Source organism: Sycon ciliatum, chromosome 1 (genome assembly GCF_964019385.1).
Source record: "Sycon ciliatum chromosome 1, ocSycCili1.1, whole genome shotgun sequence".
In the NCBI taxonomy this organism is placed as follows: domain Eukaryota; kingdom Metazoa; phylum Porifera; class Calcarea; order Leucosolenida; family Sycettidae; genus Sycon; species Sycon ciliatum.
In genome coordinates this window covers 61351550-61374435 of record NC_088643.1, presented here as the reverse complement: position 1 = coordinate 61374435, position 22886 = coordinate 61351550, and the positions used below count along the sequence as shown (strand labels likewise).

The 22886-nt window shown below is 50.3% G+C and overlaps 1 protein-coding gene and 1 long non-coding RNA gene across 2 annotated transcripts; one reads left to right on the top strand and one right to left on the bottom strand.

Annotated features, from left to right (window-relative positions):
- Positions 1–9124: 9124 nt before the first annotated feature.
- LOC135806079 (uncharacterized protein K02A2.6-like) lies at positions 9125–12985 on the bottom strand. Its single transcript, XM_065320228.1, has one exon. It carries the CDS (start codon positions 12983–12985, stop codon positions 9125–9127), a length of 3861 nt encoding a protein of 1286 aa, XP_065176300.1.
- Positions 12986–20341: 7356 nt separating this feature from the next.
- On the top strand, positions 20342–22611 carry LOC135807054 (uncharacterized). The gene is made up of 4 exons (XR_010551432.1): positions 20342–20513; positions 20881–20935; positions 21027–21130; positions 22045–22611. It is a non-coding gene; the product is annotated as an uncharacterized LOC135807054 (long non-coding RNA).
- The last annotated feature ends 275 nt before the right edge of the window (positions 22612–22886 follow it).

Sequence of the window (22886 nt, the reverse complement as noted above, 5' to 3'; positions counted from 1 at the left end):
CCTGATCAGAACTGCGTGTAAGGCATTCGAGCGCCATGGGAGTGAGCAAGTTGGAGAAGCTGCTGGCTTCCAAGCCTTTGCCACTACCAACGGGCTCACTCACATCCCGCTTGCCAAATTCAGGGGCAACAGGTTTAACATCATTTTCCACAACGCTGCTGGAATCTACTTCCTTGCTGAGACAATGACTGCTTACCTGGCATTTAGTTGTGGCAACCGGTTGCTTGCTGCTGTAAAAGAGGACCTCCTCGACCCACGATTTGTCACTGGCTGCCGGGCTGTAGGGCTTTTCGGCAAATTCGTCACTGCTCCGATGTGGCGATTCCTGGAATCCGATGCACCGTTCACCTCTGTCCACAGTGTGTACCAGGAAGTCGAGACGCAACTGGCAAGATGGTCGGAGGATGCAAGTGAGCTCGTTGACGGCACTGCGAAGCCATTTGCAGCAGCCACTATAACACAGCCGGACGTTGTTCTCGACAAGCTGCTAGAGCCAACGCAAGACGACGCTTTGGTCAAGGGACTGTTGCAGCTGCTCGCCGTAGCATGGCACACGTATCTCCACAGAGTATGGGAAGTGCAGTATGAGCAGGGTGCACCGGATCCAGAGCAGACTGCAACAGTCCCGAAAACCAACGTCGTGTCCGAGCGGGACTTCGGCCAGCTAGACCGTCTGCTGAGGAGCAAGCCGAATGCTTCCATGCTGGCTATCGAGGCACAGATTATGCTCGCGAACAATCGCCCCCTCGATTGGTTGAGCTTCCGCACACCAGAGGAGCAATCAGCGATACTCGAAGTTGCCAGGCAGCTGGTTCCAGAACACAAGAGGCTCCAGAAAGCCAGGCTGTCTGCCATCAACGAGTATCGACTGAAGACTGTGCAAGCCAAGCAGCAGGCCCACCAGCAGAGAGAGCAACGGCGAGTGGCGGAGGCGGAGACCATCACACAGCAGCTTGCCAGGATTCCTGGTGGGCTCTGGACGACCGGAGATGGAATAGCTGAGGGACTGGCTGAGCTTCCTACAAACAAGGCGAAGGTAGACGCTCTGAAGTGTCAGCTGAAGTTCAGGAAGAAAATCCTCGTCCAGCAAGCGCCGCACACACTGTTTGCCTTCTCGAAAGCCGGCAAGCCATTCTCCATCGCCGAGCTGAAAGCGAATCTGCTGCGTCTCCTTGAGCTCTCACCAGCCTCAGCACACCATGTAGCGCTGTCGGATTCGGACGACATGCTGAATGACGATGATGGTGGCATGGTTCCGCAGTGACCAGGAACATCAAACATGGCACCTAGTCGATGCATGGCTGGTGACATCAACATAGCTGGCTGTTACATCAGTTAGTGCATAAGCGATGACACAGCGACGATTTGGCTCGGATTGCGATGTATGTTTCGCCCCTCCCAGACTCCTCAGTCATTCATGAACGTCTTCAGGTGAAGCTTGATGTAGTAGGATTAAGACTCCTACGCAGCATCATTATGGAAGAGAAATTACCTGGCGAAATGGTGGTAAATACACGCATACCCACTCAAAGCTCTCTAAGCTACAATGGTTGACAGACCGTTGTAGCTTAGAGAGTGCTGCAGGGGCAGGCGTGTACTCACCACCATTTCGCCAGGTAATTTCTCTTCCATAATGATGCTGCGTAGGTGTCTTAATCCTACTACATCAAGCTTCACCTGAAGACGTTCATGAATGACTGAGGAGTCTGGGAGGGGCGAAACATACATCGCAATCCGAGCCAAATCGTCGCTGTGTCATCGCTTATGCACTAACTGATGTAACAGCCAGCTATGTTGATGTCACCAGCCATGCATCGACTAGGCGCCATGCATGAACAGATGATGGTGGTGAGAGAACTTGGAGAAGCACTCTCTGCCAGGAATTGCAGCTTAGAGAGCGTTGTGTGACAGCTACACCATAGCTCAGTGGTTAGAGCATCACTGGTCTCAAGCAAAGGTCCATGGTTCGAGTCCTGTTGGTGACAGTCAATTTTCTCTTCAGACTTTTCTCGTTCGAGTCCTGGTGGTGACAGTCAAATTATATTCAGACTTTCCATTTCCATTCCCTCAACGAGTGAATAATATTGAGAAGATGATCGCTGCTTGCATGACGACTACACCATAGATCAGTGGCTAGAGCATTGCTGACCATAAGCGAGGGTCCCTGGTTCGAGTTCTGGTGGTGATAGTCAATTGTTTCTTCAAACTTTTCCCGTTTGCATCATTCCCTCTAACCAATGAATGTTGAGAAGATAATATTCTCCAATCTCGGCTCTCTTTCCATCTCGCATTGTTTCACGCCTTGTACTGCATTAACTTGATTAGTATTCACACAGGAAGTATCTTCCTAAGTTTATTATCTGTCCAAGGCCCAGAGTAAGGGCTAAGTAAGGGAAGAACAGGTAGTGCTACAAAGTATTATTTTGCCTTGACGATCTCGAAAATCATGCATGGCTCATGCTATCGAAAAATGTACGAAAAGTGAAAAAATCAAAAAAAAAACTTATCTGCGTTCAAAAAGACCCCTTTGCAGCACTTGTGTGCATGCGTGCGTGCGCAGAGCAAGGGGTCCGCGGAGGACTTCATTGTGCCACACCGGCTGTACCGTTTGTGTGCAATCATGGCCTTTCTTCGTGACAAACACAACTGAGGTTTTTCGATCTTCAAATCGCCATAGCGTCCTTGTCATGACTCCAAATCAGCTGAAGCTTGGCAGGACGAATGAAAATGGCATACTGAATCGATTGATACCTTTCCGGAAGGGTTTCCTTGAAAAATAGAATTTAGCCTGCACTGGCTACCAAACATGGCACGTGAATGACCAGCTCTGGCACTCCTGGTGAAACTGACCGTAATGGTTGGCAGTATCCTCCACGCCGACACATGACTCGTGCTCCCGCACTGCAGCGTTCTATTACGTCACAGTACAAAAAGCCGATGTCCAGTAAGCGAGGCAGCCTCCAGGGGGCAGAAAGGATAAAGCGGAAGTGCTTCTACCTCGGAAATGTCGATCCTGGGTGTGAGGCTGACTCTATCAGGGAGTGGTGCAAAAAGAAAGCAGTCGACGTCCTCAGTTGCTCAATTTCGGAGTCCAAGTACTTTGGTACTGCTTATGCTCACCTTGTTGTTCCGGCTGAGCATACTGACCAGGTTCTCGAAGAAGATTTCTGGCCAAGCAAAGTTTCCATCAGGCAATGGAGATTTGCATCTGACAGCACAACCTTGGATCAGTCTGCTAGTTACTAAACCATGCAATTGGACCCACACGCACCTTCCTCACTGACCCCACACGCACACCCATTCTTTCCTACCGGACACTCCCTTCCCACTCACCAGCATTCTGGACCACCCCAGCTCAGACTCCTATCAACAAACTGTCTGTAGTGAATAAGTGTACAGAGCTTACTATTGTTGCTGAAGAGTGGCAGCCTGACATAATCTGCCTAACTGAAACCTGGCTCGACCCGAATATTGCACTTAATATTACGCGTTATGACACCTTCCGGAGGGACAGGCCCCCAGCAGAGAATAAGTCCGGGACAAGTGCAAGAGGTTATGGTGGTGTCGCTATCCTTGTTCGACAGAATAAGTTTAAGTCTGTTGCCATGCGTCCCGATCTAGCTCACGATGGGTGCGAAGCCGTTTGGGTTCAACTCCAGCCGTATGCGGCTGCAGCTGAGCCGATCCTCCTCTGCTGCACTTATCGTCCACCTTCTGGTAAGACAACAGATATAGCAAGGTACTGCCAGACTCTCGAAGACGTACTCATTACTCTTCCTCTTTCATCTTCTCACGTTATCTTGACGGGTGATTTTAACAGCAAGCACACGTCATGGTGTTCGACAGATTCCACCAACACTGCCGGTGCTGAATTGTATCGCACGCTCAGTCCATTTGGTCTTCACCAACTCGTCAACACATGTACATACACGTCACCCTCTGGTGTCCAAGCCTGCTCGGATTTGGCGCTTAGTAACCGTGCCAATCTCTCGTCTTGCGTCGAAACTGACTGCCCTCTGGGCGCCTCAGACCATGCCATTGTGTACTGCCAGTTCGACATCCCCCTGCCTCAGTCTCCCCGCGAAACAACGTCTCAAGCTCAGGAGCCTAACCCTATGTCTTTCCGGATCTCCGACACGTCACACCTGCTATGTGGGAGGCGGTCAATGCAGACTTAGACTCAGCACCTTGGAACTCATTAATATCCTCAGACGTGGACAGTCCACTTAGTAACCTGCACAGTGTCCTGCAGACTGTGCTCTCCAAGTATGTTCCCCTTCATAGCTCCCGCAAACCAAATCAAACTCCCTCAACCCCAGGGTCTACACGCAAATATCATCTATGGGTTTCCACTGAACTACGCAAGGCTATCAAGTTGAAGCGTTACCTATTCAGCCTCTCCAAGAAATTCCCTACGGACTACAACCTATCAGCATATAAGGCACAGCGGAACCAGGTGAGACATCTCTCCCGCTGGTGCCACCGCCAGTACATTCGTTCAATCAAAACAACACTTACCTCAGGCAGCACTACGCTTCACCAGTTTGTCCGCAGTCAGCGATCGCACAAAGTAAAACCTGGCATCCCTGACATTGCAAGCCCTGATGGGCTGCTGGTGTCTGACAGCTTCCAAAAAGCAACCATCCTCAACAAGCAGTTTACCTCTGTCGCGGTGCCTGATGACCCACGTTTAGTAATACCCCCTCTCCAATATGACACTCGTCTTGCTCGCCAATTCACCCGCGTTCATATCACTACAGCAGATGTTCGTAAAGCAATCTCAAACCTGAAATCTGGGAAAGCGCCAGGGCTAGACGGTATCACGAACAATATGATAAAGAAGCTAGCTCCTGCGATTTATTTTAACCTCTCCTTTGCCACAGGCAAGTTCCCTACTGACTGGAAACTGGCTAAAATTGTGCCTATTTACAAGTGCAAAGGCAGCAAATCTCAAGCTAGTAACTATCGCCCAATTTCCCTCCTGTCCTGTATTTCCAAACTTTGCGAACGGCTCTTCTTCAATCAATTATATAATCATATTTCTCCTGCTCTGGATCCCTCGCAATCTGGGTTTCGTTGTGGTGGCTCGACCGCTCTACAGCTCACCAAGCTGATCCAAAACATTGCCGACCATCGTCATATGGGGCGGAAAGTTGCCATGTGCTTTTTCGACCTCGAGAAAGCTTTCGACACCGTGTGGCACCGTGCATTACATGCTAAACTTTCCAAAGTTTTCGGTGTGTGTGTGGCGCAGCGCTGGAGTGGATTACAGACTACCTATCCGACAGAACGCAAGTTGTCTTTGTAGGTGGACTTCTCTCAGATGCTTCTGTCCGGAGTGCCCCAGGGATCCATCCTAGGGCCCCTCCTTTTCCTAGTGTATATTAATGATCTTCCCAGTCATGTTGAAGGTGTGTCCTTATTTGCTGACGACACTGCACTGCTCCGGTTCAATGAGTGTCTAGACAGGCTGCGAGACAGTCTCCAGCGCGGTATCAATGAAGTCCATAAGTGGATGACTACCTGGAGACTAAGACCTAATAATAGTAATATCGCCAAGACTGAGATATTATTCCTGCCGAACTCAGAGCCAACTTATGCATTCACTCTTCCCGGATCCCTCACAGACCTCACAGTGGTAAAACAACACAAGCATCTTGGTTTGGTCATTGACTCAGACTTATCGTTTAGTAGACATGTCGACTATATCTGTAGCAAAGTCAGTAAAGCTGTTGGCTACCTCGTGTCTCACCGCTCCCACCTACCGCTTGAATGCATTCGCCTCTTTTATCATTGTTATATTCTCCCCATTTTTCTCTATTGCTCAACCACCTGGTCATCCCTACTAAGGGGCCGTCCGTAAATATCGATGTTTTTTAGAGACGATATTGGTGCTTCTCTCCCTTGACCCCCCCCCCCCCCTCCCCCCAGAAGACGCACATGTACATCTAGATCATGGAATCAATATTTTTGGATGCTCATTTTTTTCCTTTTTTTGTCAATAATATGAACCCAAGATGGCAAGTTTGCAGTATTTATATGGTCTAATTGAGAAGGAGAGCATTATGACTTTTTTGGTCGCCCTCGAGAACACTTGTGGCCAGCAGCCTTCTTGTGCTGCATTAGCCCATAGTAGGTGGTGAAGGCTAAGCCACAAGTAGAAGCACCATCCAAATACGAGCACACATGCTCCTTCTGCTGCCTGGATGTAGTGCCTTCACTGCTATGACTCAGGCGGTTGTGGCGAAGCTTATCAGCCGCTGACAAGAAGACATACTTGCAGTGCTCGCATCGCTCCGTTGTACCATTCTCAGCGTCTGTGCCAGCTTGGTTTCACATTTCTTGTATAGCCATTTAGACGTCCGCGTGCAGGGATCGGCGAAACTTCAGATATTTACATCGATATTTTTCTGATGCTCGAAAAGACGCACATGGCTCAAACCCCTCCCCCCCCCCCCCCCCCCCAGATGCACCAATATCGTCTCTAAAAAAACATCGATATTTACGGACGGCCCCTAAGTAAATCGTTAATGAGTACCCTGGAAGTCCACAATAAGAGGATACTCAAAATCCTTTTCCGCAAACCATCATACTTTCCTTCTGCCGAGCTGTATGATATGTTTAACACCTTCCCTATCTCTAGTCAAGCAGATCGAAAACTGTGTATTGTTGTTCATTCTATTCGTCTTGACAAAGCCCCGCCGCGCTTGTGTAAATATAACTGGTTTCTTCCCACTCGTCCTACGCGCAATCCCTGCACTTTACCTAAAGCCCGAACATCAGCTTATACCAGAACTCCGTTTTTCGCTGCCTATTCTCTCTGGCTGGCCCTGCCTCTATCAGTAAAATCGTCTTGTACGCTAAAGGATTTCAAGGCCAACATGAAGCTCGTGTTCTAATAACTGCTAATCCTTCACCCAGATTTGTTTTTCTTTGCCTCCAGTAATGTGTAATATTTATTTATTTTGCTTTGTTTTTGTTTACTGCCATGGCTGGCTACCGCCCCCCCCCCCCCCCCCCCTCCGTCCATATTGGCCTATATTCTCTGGCCACGGGAAGGTGAAATAAATAAATAAATTATTTTTTAAACGCTTTCGAATTTCCGGACGAAAAGTAAATCCTTTTTAGGGAAATTGCGGTACTTTTACTACCTATTCTACATTCTCAGATCATCGGCCTAATGGCTGCATGGTTCACACTAGGCCGATTTTCCGGCCGATACGGACTTGTACGAAAAATCCTCAAGATCGGGGCGAAAATTGCCTGTTGTGGTTGGTTTTGTCGTACAGGTTTCCAACAGATGTGCGGCGATTTTCTTGTCGCACTAGTTTTTGGCCAAATATCAACTGGTCGATATTAATTTTATCGAGTCCAGAAAGAGAAAAGCGTCGGACGACAATGATGATTGGGTCGACCCGCTAGTGAGGATTCAGGCTTCCGAATCGTCACAAGTCAATGAAGTATCGAGGAAGAGATCTTGGGCAACTCCTTCAGCACATGCAATTGAGCTTGAGCTTGCTTCCTACCATGGAAGCTATTCTTGGCTGAAGTTTCGTCCCCTATTCTGATGATCAAAGCCCGAGTCACAGTTTCACAGTTTACAGATGCGCTCAGCCCAAGATCTCTTCCTCGATACTTCATTGACTTATGTTATGCGGCTGGGTCCCGAAATGCCTGCCATCGTCATGTTTGTTTGTGGCAACACTCGCTTCTACGGTTTTGTACGGCCTCATCTTGATAGTACAGTGCTGGCAACTGAAATCCGATCCCTGAGCGGTGCGCTCACATCGCAAAGGCCCAACACGGGATGGTAAAACTACGAAATAGGGATTGCTACAGTGCTGGCAACTGAAATCCGACCCCCTGGGTGGCGCGGCGCGCTGCATAGTCCGTCACCGTAGTGGTAGAGGAGGAAGGTCACGACCTACATCATGTAGACCGTGGCAATTCATGATTCAAATAGCAGTGCTCTACTTCTGCCTGCGAAGGTTTACTGGCTGCTGACTCGATGATGCTGATTGTTCCGGGATACACTAGTACACAGCCGGACGCATCGTTTCGGTGACTCCTGCCTTGCTGCTGTTGCTGCGTTGACCAGGTTGCCACCTTTACTTTGAGTCTATGTAGAGGAGAAGAGGTTGGTGCGACTTCGGTGATACATGTACTTCGGGAATTGTGTGTTGCTCCCTATGTGGGAGCTTGCGCTATTCCTGCCCACTTGAATTCTCACTTTACTGAATCACGACTGCCATCCAGAGCACACGCGAAGTCGATCGAACCTTCCACTCGGCAAACCTGCAAGAAAACAACACTCCCTGCTCAATACACAGTGTTTCGGGGAATTCACCCCACGATTGCCATCCGGAGCACACGAGGAGCATGTCGCACCTTCCGCTCGGCAAACCTGAAAGAAAGCACCACTCCCTGCTCAATACACAGTGTTTCGGGGAATTCACCCCTCATCAGTTGAGCTTGAGTAGGCTGAGGAAGATTGCGCCTGAAGAGCACCACTTTTATAGTGCTCTCCGGGCACAAACATCACCCGGGATGCAAACTTACAGAGAGCGCGACAACACCTCGTGAAGTGAGAATTCAAGTCGGCAGGAATAGCGCAAGTTTTTATGTAGGGAGCTACACACAATTCCTCACTGTCTGTACCAGAAGATAGGGCCTCTAAGGCCTCGGGCCTCGGGCCATGGTTTAGGCCCAGACAGATTCTGCTCCGCTCGCCTCGATATGCTGCCGCAAAATGTTGCTGCTGTAACGCTTGGGTTTGTCCCAACGTCAAACACAAGACTCCACTCAACAGCTCCAGACAACGACTGAGGTTTATTTACAAGAAGAAGGAAAGATAAAGATAAACTGTCATGATGTGTATATGTACACAGTACGGGAATGCATAGGTAACTGATCCAGGAACGGATCGGGTACATCGATCGACTCATGAGAGTACAGAGTACATAGAACGATAATTATATAGATTGTGTCATCCATTTATGGGTAAGCGAATGGGACCACAACATCTCCCTTTTTATGTTTGAAGAGAAACGCAAAACTCAGAGAATACAGAGTCCTGCACATACAAACAAGAGAGGGCAGAAACACATAATACTGAGCAATGTGTTCACAGGTCGAGTCTCGGCGGCGGCCGGGAAGGACGTGTGGATCGGCGCAAGGCAGGTTGAAACTCTACATCAGCGGATGGAGGTTCAGGTGCACTGGCATTCAACTGCGGCGCCGGTTGCACATCGGGCAGTATCTTGATATGGCGACGGTTACGGCGGTACTCGGTGAGGTCGTCTGTGGCTACGGTATACGAACGCTCATCGGTACGTTCAGTGACAACTGCTTCTGACTCTAGGTCAGGGATCCAAACTCTTGTACCTTGCTCTAGTACTGGCAGTGGCTGTACTCGATGTGCGGCATCATAGCTAGCACTCTGGCGTGTCTTGCTGGCTGCCTCACGTTTCCGTAGTGCTTCGATATCCGGCCAGCCGGGACGGAGCGCTTCCTTCGTAGACGGAAGACGGGTGCGAAGACGGCGACCGAATAGCAGTTCTGCTGGTGAGAACCCGTTCGCTAATGGTGTGGACCGGTAGACGAGAAGGGCATCGTCAAGGTTGTCGTTAGTCTTGAGAAGACGCTTGACGGTTTGTACTGCTCGCTCCGCCTCACCATTGCTCTGCGGATATCTCGGGCTACTCGTACGGTGGCTGACTTTCATCACGGTTGCGAAGGCTGAGAACTCGGCACTGGCGAATTGCGGGCCATTGTCCGATACCAGGACTTCGGGTACACCGTGTATCGCAAACAACTTCAGCAGTTCCTTGATAATTGACTGCGATGTCGTGCTGCGGACCGGAGATGCGTGGATATACCGAGAGAAATAATCCACGACGACGAGGTAGTCATGACCATTGTAGTGGCAGAGGTCTACGCCTACCCTCTCCCATGGCAGAGATGGGAACTCAGTTGGTTGAAGAGGCTCCGGTGGTTGGTAGCGATGCTTGGAGCAGATGGTGCAATTCCGGACATACTCAGCAACTGCCATCGAGATACCTGGCCACCATGCAGACGACTTTGCGCGGGCTTGACACTTAGTGATGCCTTGATGACCATCGTGTAGCTTGGCTAGGGTGCTAGCGCGTTCTGCTACTGGAATCACGATGCGGAATCCATGGTAGAGGAGGCCACCATGAGTAGACAGTGAAGCGCGCTCATTGCGATACGGTTCCAAGTCAGCGGGGACTCGAGCTGGCCAGCCGTGGAGTGTGTAGTGCTGTACTTTCTGTAGCGTGACATCATTGGCGGTTGCTTCTACAAGCTCGTGCTCCTTCTCTGGGCTGCAGAGAGAGGCGAGGACTGCCGCTATTGTCGCTTCGGAGTCCCCGTGAAGCTCCGATTCCTTGACGGGTGCTGTAGGCAAGGGGGCTCTGGACAGAGTGTCAGCTACTACCATGTTCTTGCCAGGAACGTACTCGGCCTGCGCGTCGTAGCGCATCAGACGTATCAACAGGCGTTGGCACCGGAGTGGCACACGGTCCAGATCGCGACTGTTGATTAACGGGACCAACGGCTTGTGGTCGGTGTGAACAGTGAAACGCGGTCCACCGTACAGATATTGGTGGAAGTGTTCGCAACCCCAGACAGTGGCTAGGAGCTCTTTCTCTATCTGGGCGTAGCGTTTCTCAGCGGCTGATAGTGTGCGCGAGGCATATGCTACCGGCTTCCATTCACCATTCTGGAACTGGAGAAGAGCAGCACCTAGACCGTAGCTGCTGGCGTCAGCAGTCAGCAAAGTGGGTGCTTCCAGGTCATAGTAGCAGAGGCATGGTGCGTCTGCGGCGAGTTGCTTCAGGCGGTTGAAGGCTTCGGTGTGCGCAGCAGTCCACTGCCATGCAGTGTCATTGCAGAGCAGGTCGCGTAACGGCGCAGCAACGGTAGACAGCTCGGGCAGGAACTTAGACAGATAGGTGATCAACCCTAGTGCACGACGGAGTTCGTCGACATCGCTAGGCACTGTGAGCTTCTCTATGGCTTCGAGCTTAGCTGGGTCTGGGTTGACACCCTTGTCACTGATCTGGTGGCCCAGGTACTTCAGTGACGTGCGGCGGAAGCGACACTTGTCCGGATTGAGCGTTAGACCGGCGTCTATGAGTCGCTGCTTGACGGCTTCGAGGGCAGCATCGTGTTCACTCATCGTCGCAGCATACACAATGATGTCGTCAATGAATACGGCCACATTCGGGATGTCACCGAGGAGCTGCTGGAGACGGCGCTGGAAAATTTCCGGAGCACTGGTGATTCCGAACGGCAGGCGTTCGAACTTGAACCGGCCGAACGGGGTGATGAACGTGGTGAACATGGAGGCTTCTTCTGACAGGGGAATTTGCCAGAAACCAGATGCGGTGTCGAGTGTGGAGAAAATGGTTGACCCATTAAGCTTTGCCAGCGTGTCGTCCACAGTAGGCAACGGAAAATGCTCCCGTTTGACACTCGCGTTGAGCTTTTTCAGATCGACACACACTCGGACATTGCCATTCGGCTTCAACACCGGGACCATCGGCGCACACCAGTCTGTCGGCTGTTCTACCTTCGTTATCACCCCCTCAGTTTCCATCCGTTCCAGCTCGCGACGAACCTTGAGGCGGATATGGATGGGCACCCGGCGTGCGTTGACGCAGTTGTATGGCTTTGCATCGGGGCGAAGCTCAATCTTCACTGGGTCGCCGAGCATGCAACCAAGGGCAGGGCTAGCAGTTGACACACCTATGTGGCCTCGCTGGACTAGACCCATTCTCTGCGAGGTTTGGCGGCTTAGCAGGTTGACACCACCAGTGGCAATGACCAGGAGTGTGATGGAGTACGAGACACCATGCAGGGTAGCCTCAGTACTGAATTCGCCATCAATGTCAAGCTTCTTGCCATCTGCTCCGGTGACATGAGACTTGGTGGGACTGAGTGCTGGTCGTTCTGGCAGTGTGTGGAAACAGTCACGGGTCAAGATATTCAGGTCTGCGCCTGTGTCGATCTTGAAATTGACGTCCGCGTGACACACACGGAGCTGCACAGTCCAGGGTGCGTCAGCACTGTTACTTTGAGTCGAGGCTGCTCCCAGAAAGTGTGCTGGGTCTTCGTCATGTCCTGTCGTCGACGCAGCATGTGCAGCGCGTCCAGAACCATTGGAACTGCTACGACAAACTGACGCGAAGTGGCCTGTCTTCTGGCAAGTCAAGCACGTCTTTGACTTCGCTGGGCATTCATCGCGGTTTGCCTTGTGATCCTTTGAAGAACCACACCACAAGCACTTGCGAAAGTTTCCACTTGACGATTGGTACGATTTCTTACTAGACGACTTGCTGGATGCAGGCGAGGAGCGCTGTCCATGGCCTCGAGCGCGACTAGTTATAGCTGCAGCAGCTTGCTTGCCGAGATGCCCGTCCAAGGAAGATTGCTGGGCGACTTCAGCATTCACGGATTCCGTTTTCCGAGCAAGACTCACGGCTGTTTCCAAGTCCAGTGAGGTGTGATCCTCGAGCTGTAGCTTTTTTGAAACTTCTCTGTTCGTCATGTGAGCTACGAGTCGGTCTCGGATTCTCTCATCAGGTTTATCAAATGCGCAGTACTTGGCGGCGGCTCGTAGTCGGCGGACATACGTTTCGACAGTTTCCCCTGGGGACTGCACGCAGTGCTCGAAAAGAGTCCTCTGGTGGATCACGTTCACGCCAGGCCGAAAATACTTGTCGAATGCTGAAAGGACAGGGGCAATTTTCTTCTTGTCCTCCGCCGACAGGTTCAAAGACTCGAAAATCGGGTCGGCCTCGGGACCCATGGAATAAACAAGCGTATCCACCTGGCGTGGCTGGTCTGACTCGTCCAGTTTGGTCAAGGAGCGAAATCTTTCGAACCTGGCTTTCCAGGTTGGCCATGCTTCTGGCGCTGAGAAGTCGAAAGCGCCGGGGAGTGGGAACTTTGCAGAAGACATTTCTGCAATCAAACTTCTGACACCATGTAACGCTTGGGTTTGTCCCAACGTCAAACACAAGACTCCACTCAACAGCTCCAGACAACGACTGAGGTTTATTTACAAGAAGAAGGAAAGATAAAGATAAACTGTCATGATGTGTATATGTACACAGTACGGGAATGCATAGGTAACTGATCCAGGAACGGATCGGGTACATCGATCGACTCATGAGAGTACAGAGTACATAGAACGATAATTATATAGATTGTGTCATCCATTTATGGGTAAGCGAATGGGACCACAACAGCTGCAAAATCTTCGATACCGGATGGTACGAGTAGGGCGCGTTCAGACTACCGTTGCGTGAATCCCGTGTAGACCCCACCTCCCTTGAGGCCCTTTTGTCATGGCGCCTCGTGCCTCTTGACAAGCAGCCAGGGGTCTGCCCCATTGGTATTGGTGAAACCGTCCGCCGCATTATCGGTAAGGCCGTTTTGTCTGTAACTGGTGATGCCGTCCAGCAGGCCACGGGTACGATGCAGCTGTTTGGTGGCCAGCCTTGCGGCATCGAAGCGGCCATACATGCGGTCAACCAGGCATACCAGTGGGACGACGTCCGAGCTTTACTACTAGCAGATGCATCCAATGCCTTTAACTCCATCAATAGGCAGATATGTACAGTCAACTTCGCTTATAACGACACTCGGCGGGGCATCAAAAAGGTGTCCTTATTCCCGAAGTGTCGTTATACCCGAAGTCTCATTACATGTATTACAGTGGGATGGGACTTTGCTCTGGGCATGGAAATTCTGTCGTTATTCGCGAATTGTCGTTATATCCGCAGTCGTTATTAGCGAAGTTGACTGTATGCAGAATTGTCGGCGTCTCTGTCCTTCGCTCGCCCCAGCAATCATTAATTGCTACCGCCAGCCCGTGCGATTGGTGGTTGATGTAGAATGCCTGTGGTCGGAGGGGGTACCACCCAAGGCGATTCTCTGGCCATGCCAATGTATGCCATCGGTACCATGCCTTTGATTCGCAATGCTGTGGAAGCTGGGGCCATACAGCCATGGTATGCCAACGACTCATCTGCTGCTGGGTCTCTGGTCGCTGTGTCTTCTTGGTGGGTGATCCTCCGTGAAGCTGGCTCTAGGTACGTCTACAATCTGAATTCCAAGAAGTCTGTTCTCCTCGTGAAGCCAGAATGTCGCCAAGAAGCAGAAGACTTGTTTGCGGGGTCTGACATTCAAATCGTCACTGACGGATGTTGCCATTTGGGCGCTGCAATTGGCAATGATGACTTCCGTGATGCGTTTGTCCGAGCTAAGGTGTCAAACTGGGCTGAGGAGATACGCACTTTGTCGGAAGTAGCTCGCACCCAGCCTCAAGCCGCCTACTCAGCCCGCACCCAGGGGTTACGGCATCGATGGTCCTTTCTTGTGCGCACCATGGTCAATGCAAAGGATCTCTTCGCACCCCTAGACTGGAGGAGGCCACAAGTCGGGTGTTCATCCCCTCTCTCACAAGTCGTCTGCCCCCGGGCGAGTTTGAACGAAACATCATGCACCGCCCCTGTCGCCTTGGAGGTCTGGGTATTGTGAAACCACACACCTTATGCCGGCAGTATGCAGGGGCGTAGCACCCGCTACGACTGGTACGACCATAGCCATACCACTTTTCGAAAAGTGTGGTCCGTCCGAAACGTGCAAAACCGTAATAAAAAAGATCAGGATCCATCGATGCGTATATGCGCATCAGACTTTGACCTTATTCTAGACTCGTACTCGTAGATCTGCCATGCATCTGCAGTCGTACTGAGTACTGTACTCGACTCGACTGCACACTGCGCCAGAAGTGTGCCAGAAGTTCCCAGAACGCAGGATTTTGTGTCTTTTTTACAAATATTTCCCGGGGGAGGTCCCCCGACCCCCCTCCACCACGGCCTTCGGCCGCGCCGACCTTCGGTCGTACCACTTCCCAAACCCCTCCTACGCCACTGGTATGTGTCGTCAATCACAATTACCCAGTCCTTGGTTCAGCGCATCCTCGACGGCGACGAAGAGCTAGGGGACTGCCCGTCTGTCATTCGTCGCAACAAAGCGAAGGTGATTCAGGAAGCCAATACGGCCCAGAGGACTGCAGTAGAGGAACTCAAGGCTGAGGCTGACAGCACTATGAAGCATTTGCTTGAGGTAGCCAGTGAGAAGGGCGCTTTCGAGCTGGCTAACTTGCCGCCCTCTCGCAGTATACTCTTTTCGGGTACACAAGATGGCTTTCCGCGACGGTCTCTACCTTCGGTATGGATGGCAGTCGCCACACTTGCCATCACAGTGTCCATGTGGTCAACAATTTACCGTCTGCCATGCCCTATCGTGTCCCATGGGTGGATACCCATCGATACGGCATAATGAAATCCGTGATCAGACCACATCATTTCTACGAGACGTGGCCAGGGGCGTAGCAGCCGCTCCGGCCCGTCCGGCTTTGGCCGGACCACTTTTTCGCCCGACCACGACCACCATAGTAAAACAATGCCAAAAGTGCCCAGAATGCAGGATTCTGCACCCTAATTTCAAAATATTTCAGGGGGAGATCCCCCGGATCCCCCCCCCCCCTGGCCACCGCTAACGGCGGTGCTACGCGCCTGGTGGCCTATTATTATGTCTCCTTTATTCACTTCTTTCGAAGGCGATAAGCCAGACCCACCAGGAAAATATTTCCATGGGTGGGACAGCAAAAAGAAAGTGAAAAAATGAAAAGCTAAAAGCCAAAGGGACAAGAAATAGGGGAAGGAAGAGGAAGAAAGGAAAGAACCTCAATCCGAACTCCAACATCAAAACAATAATAAAGAATTTGCAGTGACAGGTATTTGACAAGTGATAAGGTTAAGGACGTTGAGATCGGTCAAAGCTCGAAAATAAATACTTGGTGAGCCGAATGATGTTGTTATGGGGATTATTTTGACATTGGGATTCGGAATCGGTACCAGTCTATTACTGACGCCTCTAGAGTCCGCTCTAAAGTAACTGTCATGTCTCGTCACGTTTGAGTTCAGCTCAGTCCGGATTTCGCAGAGGCGATTCTACCACCCTCCAGCTGACGCGCCTGGTTCAATTAGTGTGTCGACATAGGGATGCTGGAGATCTAGTCGGGATCTGTTTTTTCGATCTTGCCAAGGCCTTCGATACCGTCTGGCACCGGGGGCTTTTGGCCAAGCTTCGTGGATCATTTACTGTAGACGGCAATCCCTGCTATGGCTGACATCTTACCTAACTGGGCGAACGCAGTACGTCACGGTACATGGGACGTCCTCAGCCGACACAACAGTACTATCCGGAGTTCCCCAGGGCTCCATCCTCGGCCCCCTTCTTTTTTATCTTATACGTCCGTCAATGATCTGCCCGCAGCTGCCCCGGGCACATCACTGTTCGCAGACGACACAACGCTCCTACGGGCATCTCCTAACATCACTGGCCTGATGAGTAACCTAGCTAACGGGATTCAAAGAGTAATTTCCTGGATGTCGTCTTGGCGGTTATCGCCCAATCTGTCTAAAACTAAAATCATGCTCTTTCCTTCTCAGCCCGATGTTCCGCCCCTCCTCCATCCCACTTTCCCGCCTATAGACATAGTCTCCAGCCATAAGCATCTTGGCATTTTCATTGACTCTAACCTTTCATGGGAACCCCACATCGATTACATATTATGTAAACGATCAAGTTCATCTTTAGGAATCCTCTCTTCTCACTGTTACCATCTCCCAATCTCTTGTAAACTCCTCTTTTACTCAGCTTACCTACGCCCCATTTTTGATTATGCAGATACTGCTTGGGCTGGAATTTCCACAACCCGTGCTGCCAAGCTCAGAGTCGAAATTCACCACAAAAAGTTCTCAAAATCCTCCTCCGAAAATCCCGCATGCTCCCATCTTCCACCCTTTATGCCCTTGCTGACACTACCCCTTTGTCTAAGAGACGTAATTCACATCTTGTCACCCTTATCCATTCTCTCAATCTGTCCACCTCATCTCCACTGTTTCAACTGGTTCTCTTCCCGTAGCACGAGAAACTCCCTTTCCCTTCCGAAACCTAAGTCTCCTTTCTACTTCACTCTCCCTTTTTCACTGCGTACTCTGCGTGGCTGGCACTTCCCCAAGAACTAAGGACGTTTCTTCCCTCCGCCTTTTTCATTAAGAGCTTCAAGTTGTCGCACCTTGACTTTGATTTTGTGTCTCTCATTTTGTTGCAATCACTGCTTATCCATGCCGGTTCCTCTTTTCTTCTCCCTTCCTTGCCGTGGTTGGCTAACACCCTCTCTCTTTTTCACGGTATTGGCCGGTGTTCTCACTGTGCTATGAGATGCTCAGTAATAAATAAAATAATAAACACAACGGACAAAAGCCGACACCAGGATTCAAGTATGGCCTATGCAAATTGTAGCCAAGTGCAAAAGCCTAAACTGGCCAGCGTCAGAGTGCCAAATCAAAGTCACATCAACCAATGAAGGGAGCCTCTGTAGGGGCCGTCCGTAAATATCGAACTTTTTTCACCAAACGAATTATTTTAGTTTAGACCCAACCCCTCCCTCCCTACCCCTCAGAACGTAAAAAAATGTTGACATACATGCATATACAACGGCCATGTACATGAATCAATGTTTTCTGAAACGAAATTGGTCAACCCCCTCCCACCCCATAACGAAATTATTTCGTTTTGTGAAAAAAGTTCGATATTAATGGACGACCCCTTAGGGCGCGTTCAGACTGGCGTAAAAAACAAGCGGAATGGGAAAGTTGTCAAGGTGAATCGCTCACGTGACGTTCCCGCCAGCGGAAACACGGAAAAGGTTTCCCACCACTCTGCAGGCCAGTGGAATGCAGATTCCGGCGGCACGCGGGAGCACTTTTGATATCCTCTATCGTCTGCATTGATCTGACTGTGTGCATGCTTTTGAGTTTTTTGGAATTTCGACTTCTGCCAGCTCCGTGTTGTTACGTCTTCCATCATGCCGAAGTCTTTATTTGATGCTGCAATGGAGAGAGAGCTCATGGAGCTCTACGTTGTGATCTTTGCTGGATCTGCAGGCAAAACATTGACTGCAAATGAAAAGCACACTTTGATCGCAGAGCGGATGAATGCGAAAGGCAAATCCCTCGGCTGGGCCACACTGAATGCAACAAACATAGACAACAAGCTTGACGGATTGAGGAGGAAGGGGAAGAAGATGTACAAAACGTTCCGGAGTAAGACAAGGACCGGTGCTCCAGTCGAAGATGATTTTGACTTGAAGGTAATTCAATTGAAAGAGATGATAATTATAATAATTATTATTATGAAATGATACTTCACTCAGACCATAATACGATGTGCATTCAACTAATCGAAATCTCTTTGATGTGTAGAGTAATTCCAATCCAACATGCACCATTGCATTGTATCGTTGGGAACTGCAGATACTTTATATGCTGGCTCGAATGGGAGTATCGTATAAAATCACATGCCAACTTGAAATCTCCATTTGCCTGTGCATCTGTGCGTCTCTCTCTCTCTCTCTCTCTCTCTCTCTCTCTCTCTCTCTCTCTCTCTCTCTCTCTCTCTCTCTCTCTCTCACCCTCTCTCTCTCTCTCCTCCCATTTCCTCCACTGCACAGGCTGCATACAAAGAGTGGGGTAATTTCCAACTGTACCACTCGTTGTTTTTCAAAAACCAGTCGCTCGGTCCTGGAGGGAACAACGAGGACACTGTTTCCGTGAGCCCAGCTACGGACGGACCACCTGCATCCCCAACAGTGGCAACACTATCAGAAGAACCAACCGAGGCATCGACGACCAGTGTTGCTGGTGCCGCATCCGTCGCATCATCTCCCGTTAATCATTCTCGCCGCCGCCGCCGATCGTCGGACTCCGAGTCCGAGGTTGCTTGTCAGCTTGAGCCTGGCCGGAAGCCTGCCCGAAAAACAACCCGCAAGCGGGAGGATCAATTTGGTGGGCAGTAGATGCTCCTATGCAGTACACCTGTGCAAGCTGGTCAAATGTGAGGGCATGGGCCAGCCAATGCAATGTGATGGCAAACCTCTTCTCTGGTGCTACAGGTGAACGCAAATGGGTGACCTGGCATCGAAGGTGTTCTTGGACTTGTCCTAGCACGTACTGAAATGTGCGACAGTCAAACCGGTACGTTCTCAGGTATCTCTCATCCAGATAGTCGTCTGCCTCACCTGGAATGCGATAATTATCTGCCACTCTGTGCCACAGTTGCACTTTCTCCTCCCAAAATCCAGGACGACCTCGATGGATGGACCACCACCGCCTCTCTCTCCTACAAGCTGCCACCTCTTCTGCGGCAAGCAGTGGCAAAAGGACAGATTGCCTCCTCCAACGAGAGCAGCTGCCAGGCATAGGTGGCTGGATGTCACGAGGTAAACATCGCCTCCTTGTGTGCTGGGTTCCACCTGAAGACAATCTACACGACGCTGTTGTCGTTCTAGATCGCAGGCCGACAGGAGCATCTACATGATCACCTCGCCCTTGCAAGACCACCCAAGCACCAAACACTCCGGACATCGTATTCTTTCCGTCGACAAGCACAAGGAAAAGCACAATGATCCAGTATCTCAACAGACTGAATTAGTTTATTTTGATGTCCAACTCAACTTGAACTGTGAGTCAAAATCACATTTTTCCAATGTCGATTGATTATGTAAAAAAGCTTGTCAAAGTCTGTAAAAGTATGACATGTCCTCGCCATTCCAGCGGGATACACGTGCAGTGTGACTGTGATTCCCGGGATTACGCTGCAGCATTCCGGCGGCTGTTCACGGTAGTCTGAACGCGCCCTTTATTGGAAAGGCTTTCTGTCTAAAGCCTTTCCATACTGGTGCTCGATGTTTTCAGTTTGGGGACACCAAAATTAGTGTACCGCTAAAGACACGTGGTCGACACGTTGTTGACACGTTGTTGACACTTTGTTGACACGTGACCCAATTACCGGCCTACCAAGTGCCTTTGGCGACCGCTAACAGCAACTGTGGAACAGTGCAGTGCCCTTTTTTGGAGCAACGTACGAGTAGTGCCCATGGATTATGACCCCGCGACCCCAATCTACGTGGCGGTCCGCAATTCGCTACTTCATACTGACTGGCGTCCGGCATCGTCCCGAATTTGGCCACAATCTGCTCTCGGGACCCCTATAGGGCTCCCTGACCTGCTCCATCTCCGCCATCGTCAATGTACTGCGCATCCACCCAGGCCAGGACTGCACTTACTTACGAGAAGGAGTATTTGCAAGATGGAACCTGGGAACTGGAAGACGACGAAGAGGAAGCGTGGGAATCCGGCAGCAATGGCTGGGATGTAAGTCCAACATTGCTGGTGCCAGAGTTGCCACTGCTTGCTTATAAGGGAATCATGTGTGTTGCCTTTTTGCCTTTTCCGACGTCCTCCTCCGACTGTACTCCCGATCCCAGGACTGAACTTACGGGAAGGAGTGCTTCCAAGATGGGAGACGAAGAAGAAGAAGCCGCTGAATCCGGCGGCAATGGCTGGGATGTAAGTCCAACATTGCTGGTACTAGAGTTGCCACTGCTTGTTTATAAGGGATTCATGTGTGTTGCCCTTTTTTGCCTTCTCCCATGTTCTCCTCCGACTGTACTGGTGAACGCTGTCACATATGTTGCCCTTTCCAGGCAGTAGAAGGGAGGGGCGGGGGGGGGGGGGGGGCAGCACATCCTGGCATCCAGGAATACTAGGCCCTAGGAACTAGGCAATCTGACCTTTCCTCTTACTCCAATAATGGTATGGATGGGGAGTTCTTGAGCATCCTCAGTCTTGTTAGAGTGAACTGTGCAACTCGGCAATCGGTGATAGCAGAGGACCAATGCCGATGGCGATGCTCCTTCCTTTTTCTCTGTCACAGGCTGCGTTCTCGAGAGGAAGCGTTATTTCTGCATTCCAAGAAGGACGGCACAATGGTGAGTGGAACCTCGTGGGTGTGCAGCCTTGCTAGTTGAATTGTAAATCAACCATTCTTCCTGTCTCTGACTTCTTCAATGTCCTCCTCAGTGTCGGACTGTCCGCGTCGCATTGAACTGGTCCGATGAGGCTGCTATTGCACACACAGTGTGGGCACTCCCATACGGGAACTCGGAAGTACTGCTACAGTACAGGTAAGGTGGCCATTGCTTATGTGCGTGCGCCGTTGTTGTCAACTTCTAAGCCAGCTGTACTCCAACCTACATGGAGTTTGAAAGTAGTCAGCTGGCGAACTACAATTGAAGTTTAGACGTTATATGCCGCGGCTTGGTCAGCTTTTTCAGTTTCACAATGCATTGCACTCAGCACCGCTTCTCGGAATATCTTGTCAGGATAGCTGTGGAATGCATCCTCCCCAGTGGGGGGACGGCAAATGTGCTGTTCATTTTTTAGGCTTGCTTTTATGGTACGTACAAATCCCCATTGAAAAGACATAGTGGAGACCAGAAACTGCAAATAGATGTTGGGAACCGCGAAGACCACCCTTCCTTGTCAAGTTCCCTGAGGGTGTGGAGGGGGGGGGGGGAGCGGAGGAGGAACATTCCTGCACTGCTTAAAGCACGATTCACAGGAGCATTTTCAGAAATTGCTTGTACATTTGTACCAGTTGTAACCGACAAACGCATTCTCATTGAGCTTTGACTTGAGGCACGTCAGCAAGGCGCTGTTGCATCGCTGACGTCTTGTCGTGATTCTGTGAATGGTATTTTGTGCGAGTTTGCATCGCACGCAGAATCGCAGGTCGTGTCGCATTACGCAGCACACTGCCAAATTGCTTCTGTGAATCCCACGTGAATGGGAATTCCAATGGGAATGTAATCCATCGCCAACAGGTGTATTCCCGAGCTGCGCATCATACTGCAAAATTTCTCCTGTGCATGCAAATGGATTTCATTGCTCTTCTGTAGTTTGGGAAATTCTCGATTATGATAATTCTGCGTGTGTGTGTACACCAGCCCTTAACATACATGTAGGTGACCCATTTGTGGTGTCTCATAGCCTACCTCACGACCTTATGCTTTCTTTCTGTATCACTTGTATCTTGCAGGTATATCACCCCGTGACGACCACATCGAAGTCTGAAATTGAAGTGTGAAGATGCTTCAGCAACCCCTTCATATTTTTCCATTGCTTTTATTGTGCTTCTACTGTGCATCTGTGTAACTTGTGGGGTATGCATGTGATGACAATGTATGCCGGTGACACAGTCAGATTTTGTCAATGCGTGTAACGTACACCTGCATGCTATCGTTGAAAAGGATCTGCCACTTACGATCTTCGGACGAGTATCAGGTCAGCTTGGTTTTGTGTGTGCTGTACCAGATGCTGTTCACTTCTCTATCTGTTGGATATGTGACTTTCTGCAAGTTTCTGGTGTATGGTGGCCACTTCTTTGCTTGTCTTTAAATGACATTACCATAATTCTGTATTCACTGCTTCCATGGTGTGGTCTGCAAACTGCAATCCTTAGGCAAATATCATCACGGTTTGCAATGTTGTGCTTTGGCCGCCAGCTTACCTACACATTGTAGTTGAATTATTTTTGTTTCACAACTGACTTCCTGAAGTATGGTGGCCACTGCTTTCCATGGCATTATACAATGTTCATCAAGAATTTCCTGTTTGGGTTGTGTGTGTGTGTATGTATGTATGTGTGTGCGTGCCCATGTGTGTGTGTGCCATGTGCATGTGCGTGTTTGTCACAAGGTGTCTGTGTGCGGGGTAGCAAGGTGGGGAGGGCTGGAATGTTTCAGTGTGCTACTGCAGTTGCATGGCTACATACAGTGCATCGCGCGCGTGCTCACCATGTTTATCTTCGGAGCTGGGCTGGGGTGGGGAGGGAACAGAAAAAGAACTGAAATTACCCATATAAAAACCGCTCTGTGAGCG

Excerpts from the sequence above, each read along its gene's own strand:
- LOC135806079 (XM_065320228.1), bottom strand. The coding sequence starts at position 12,985 with ATGTCTTCTGCAAAGTTCCCACTCCCCGGCGCTTTCGACTTCTCAGCG.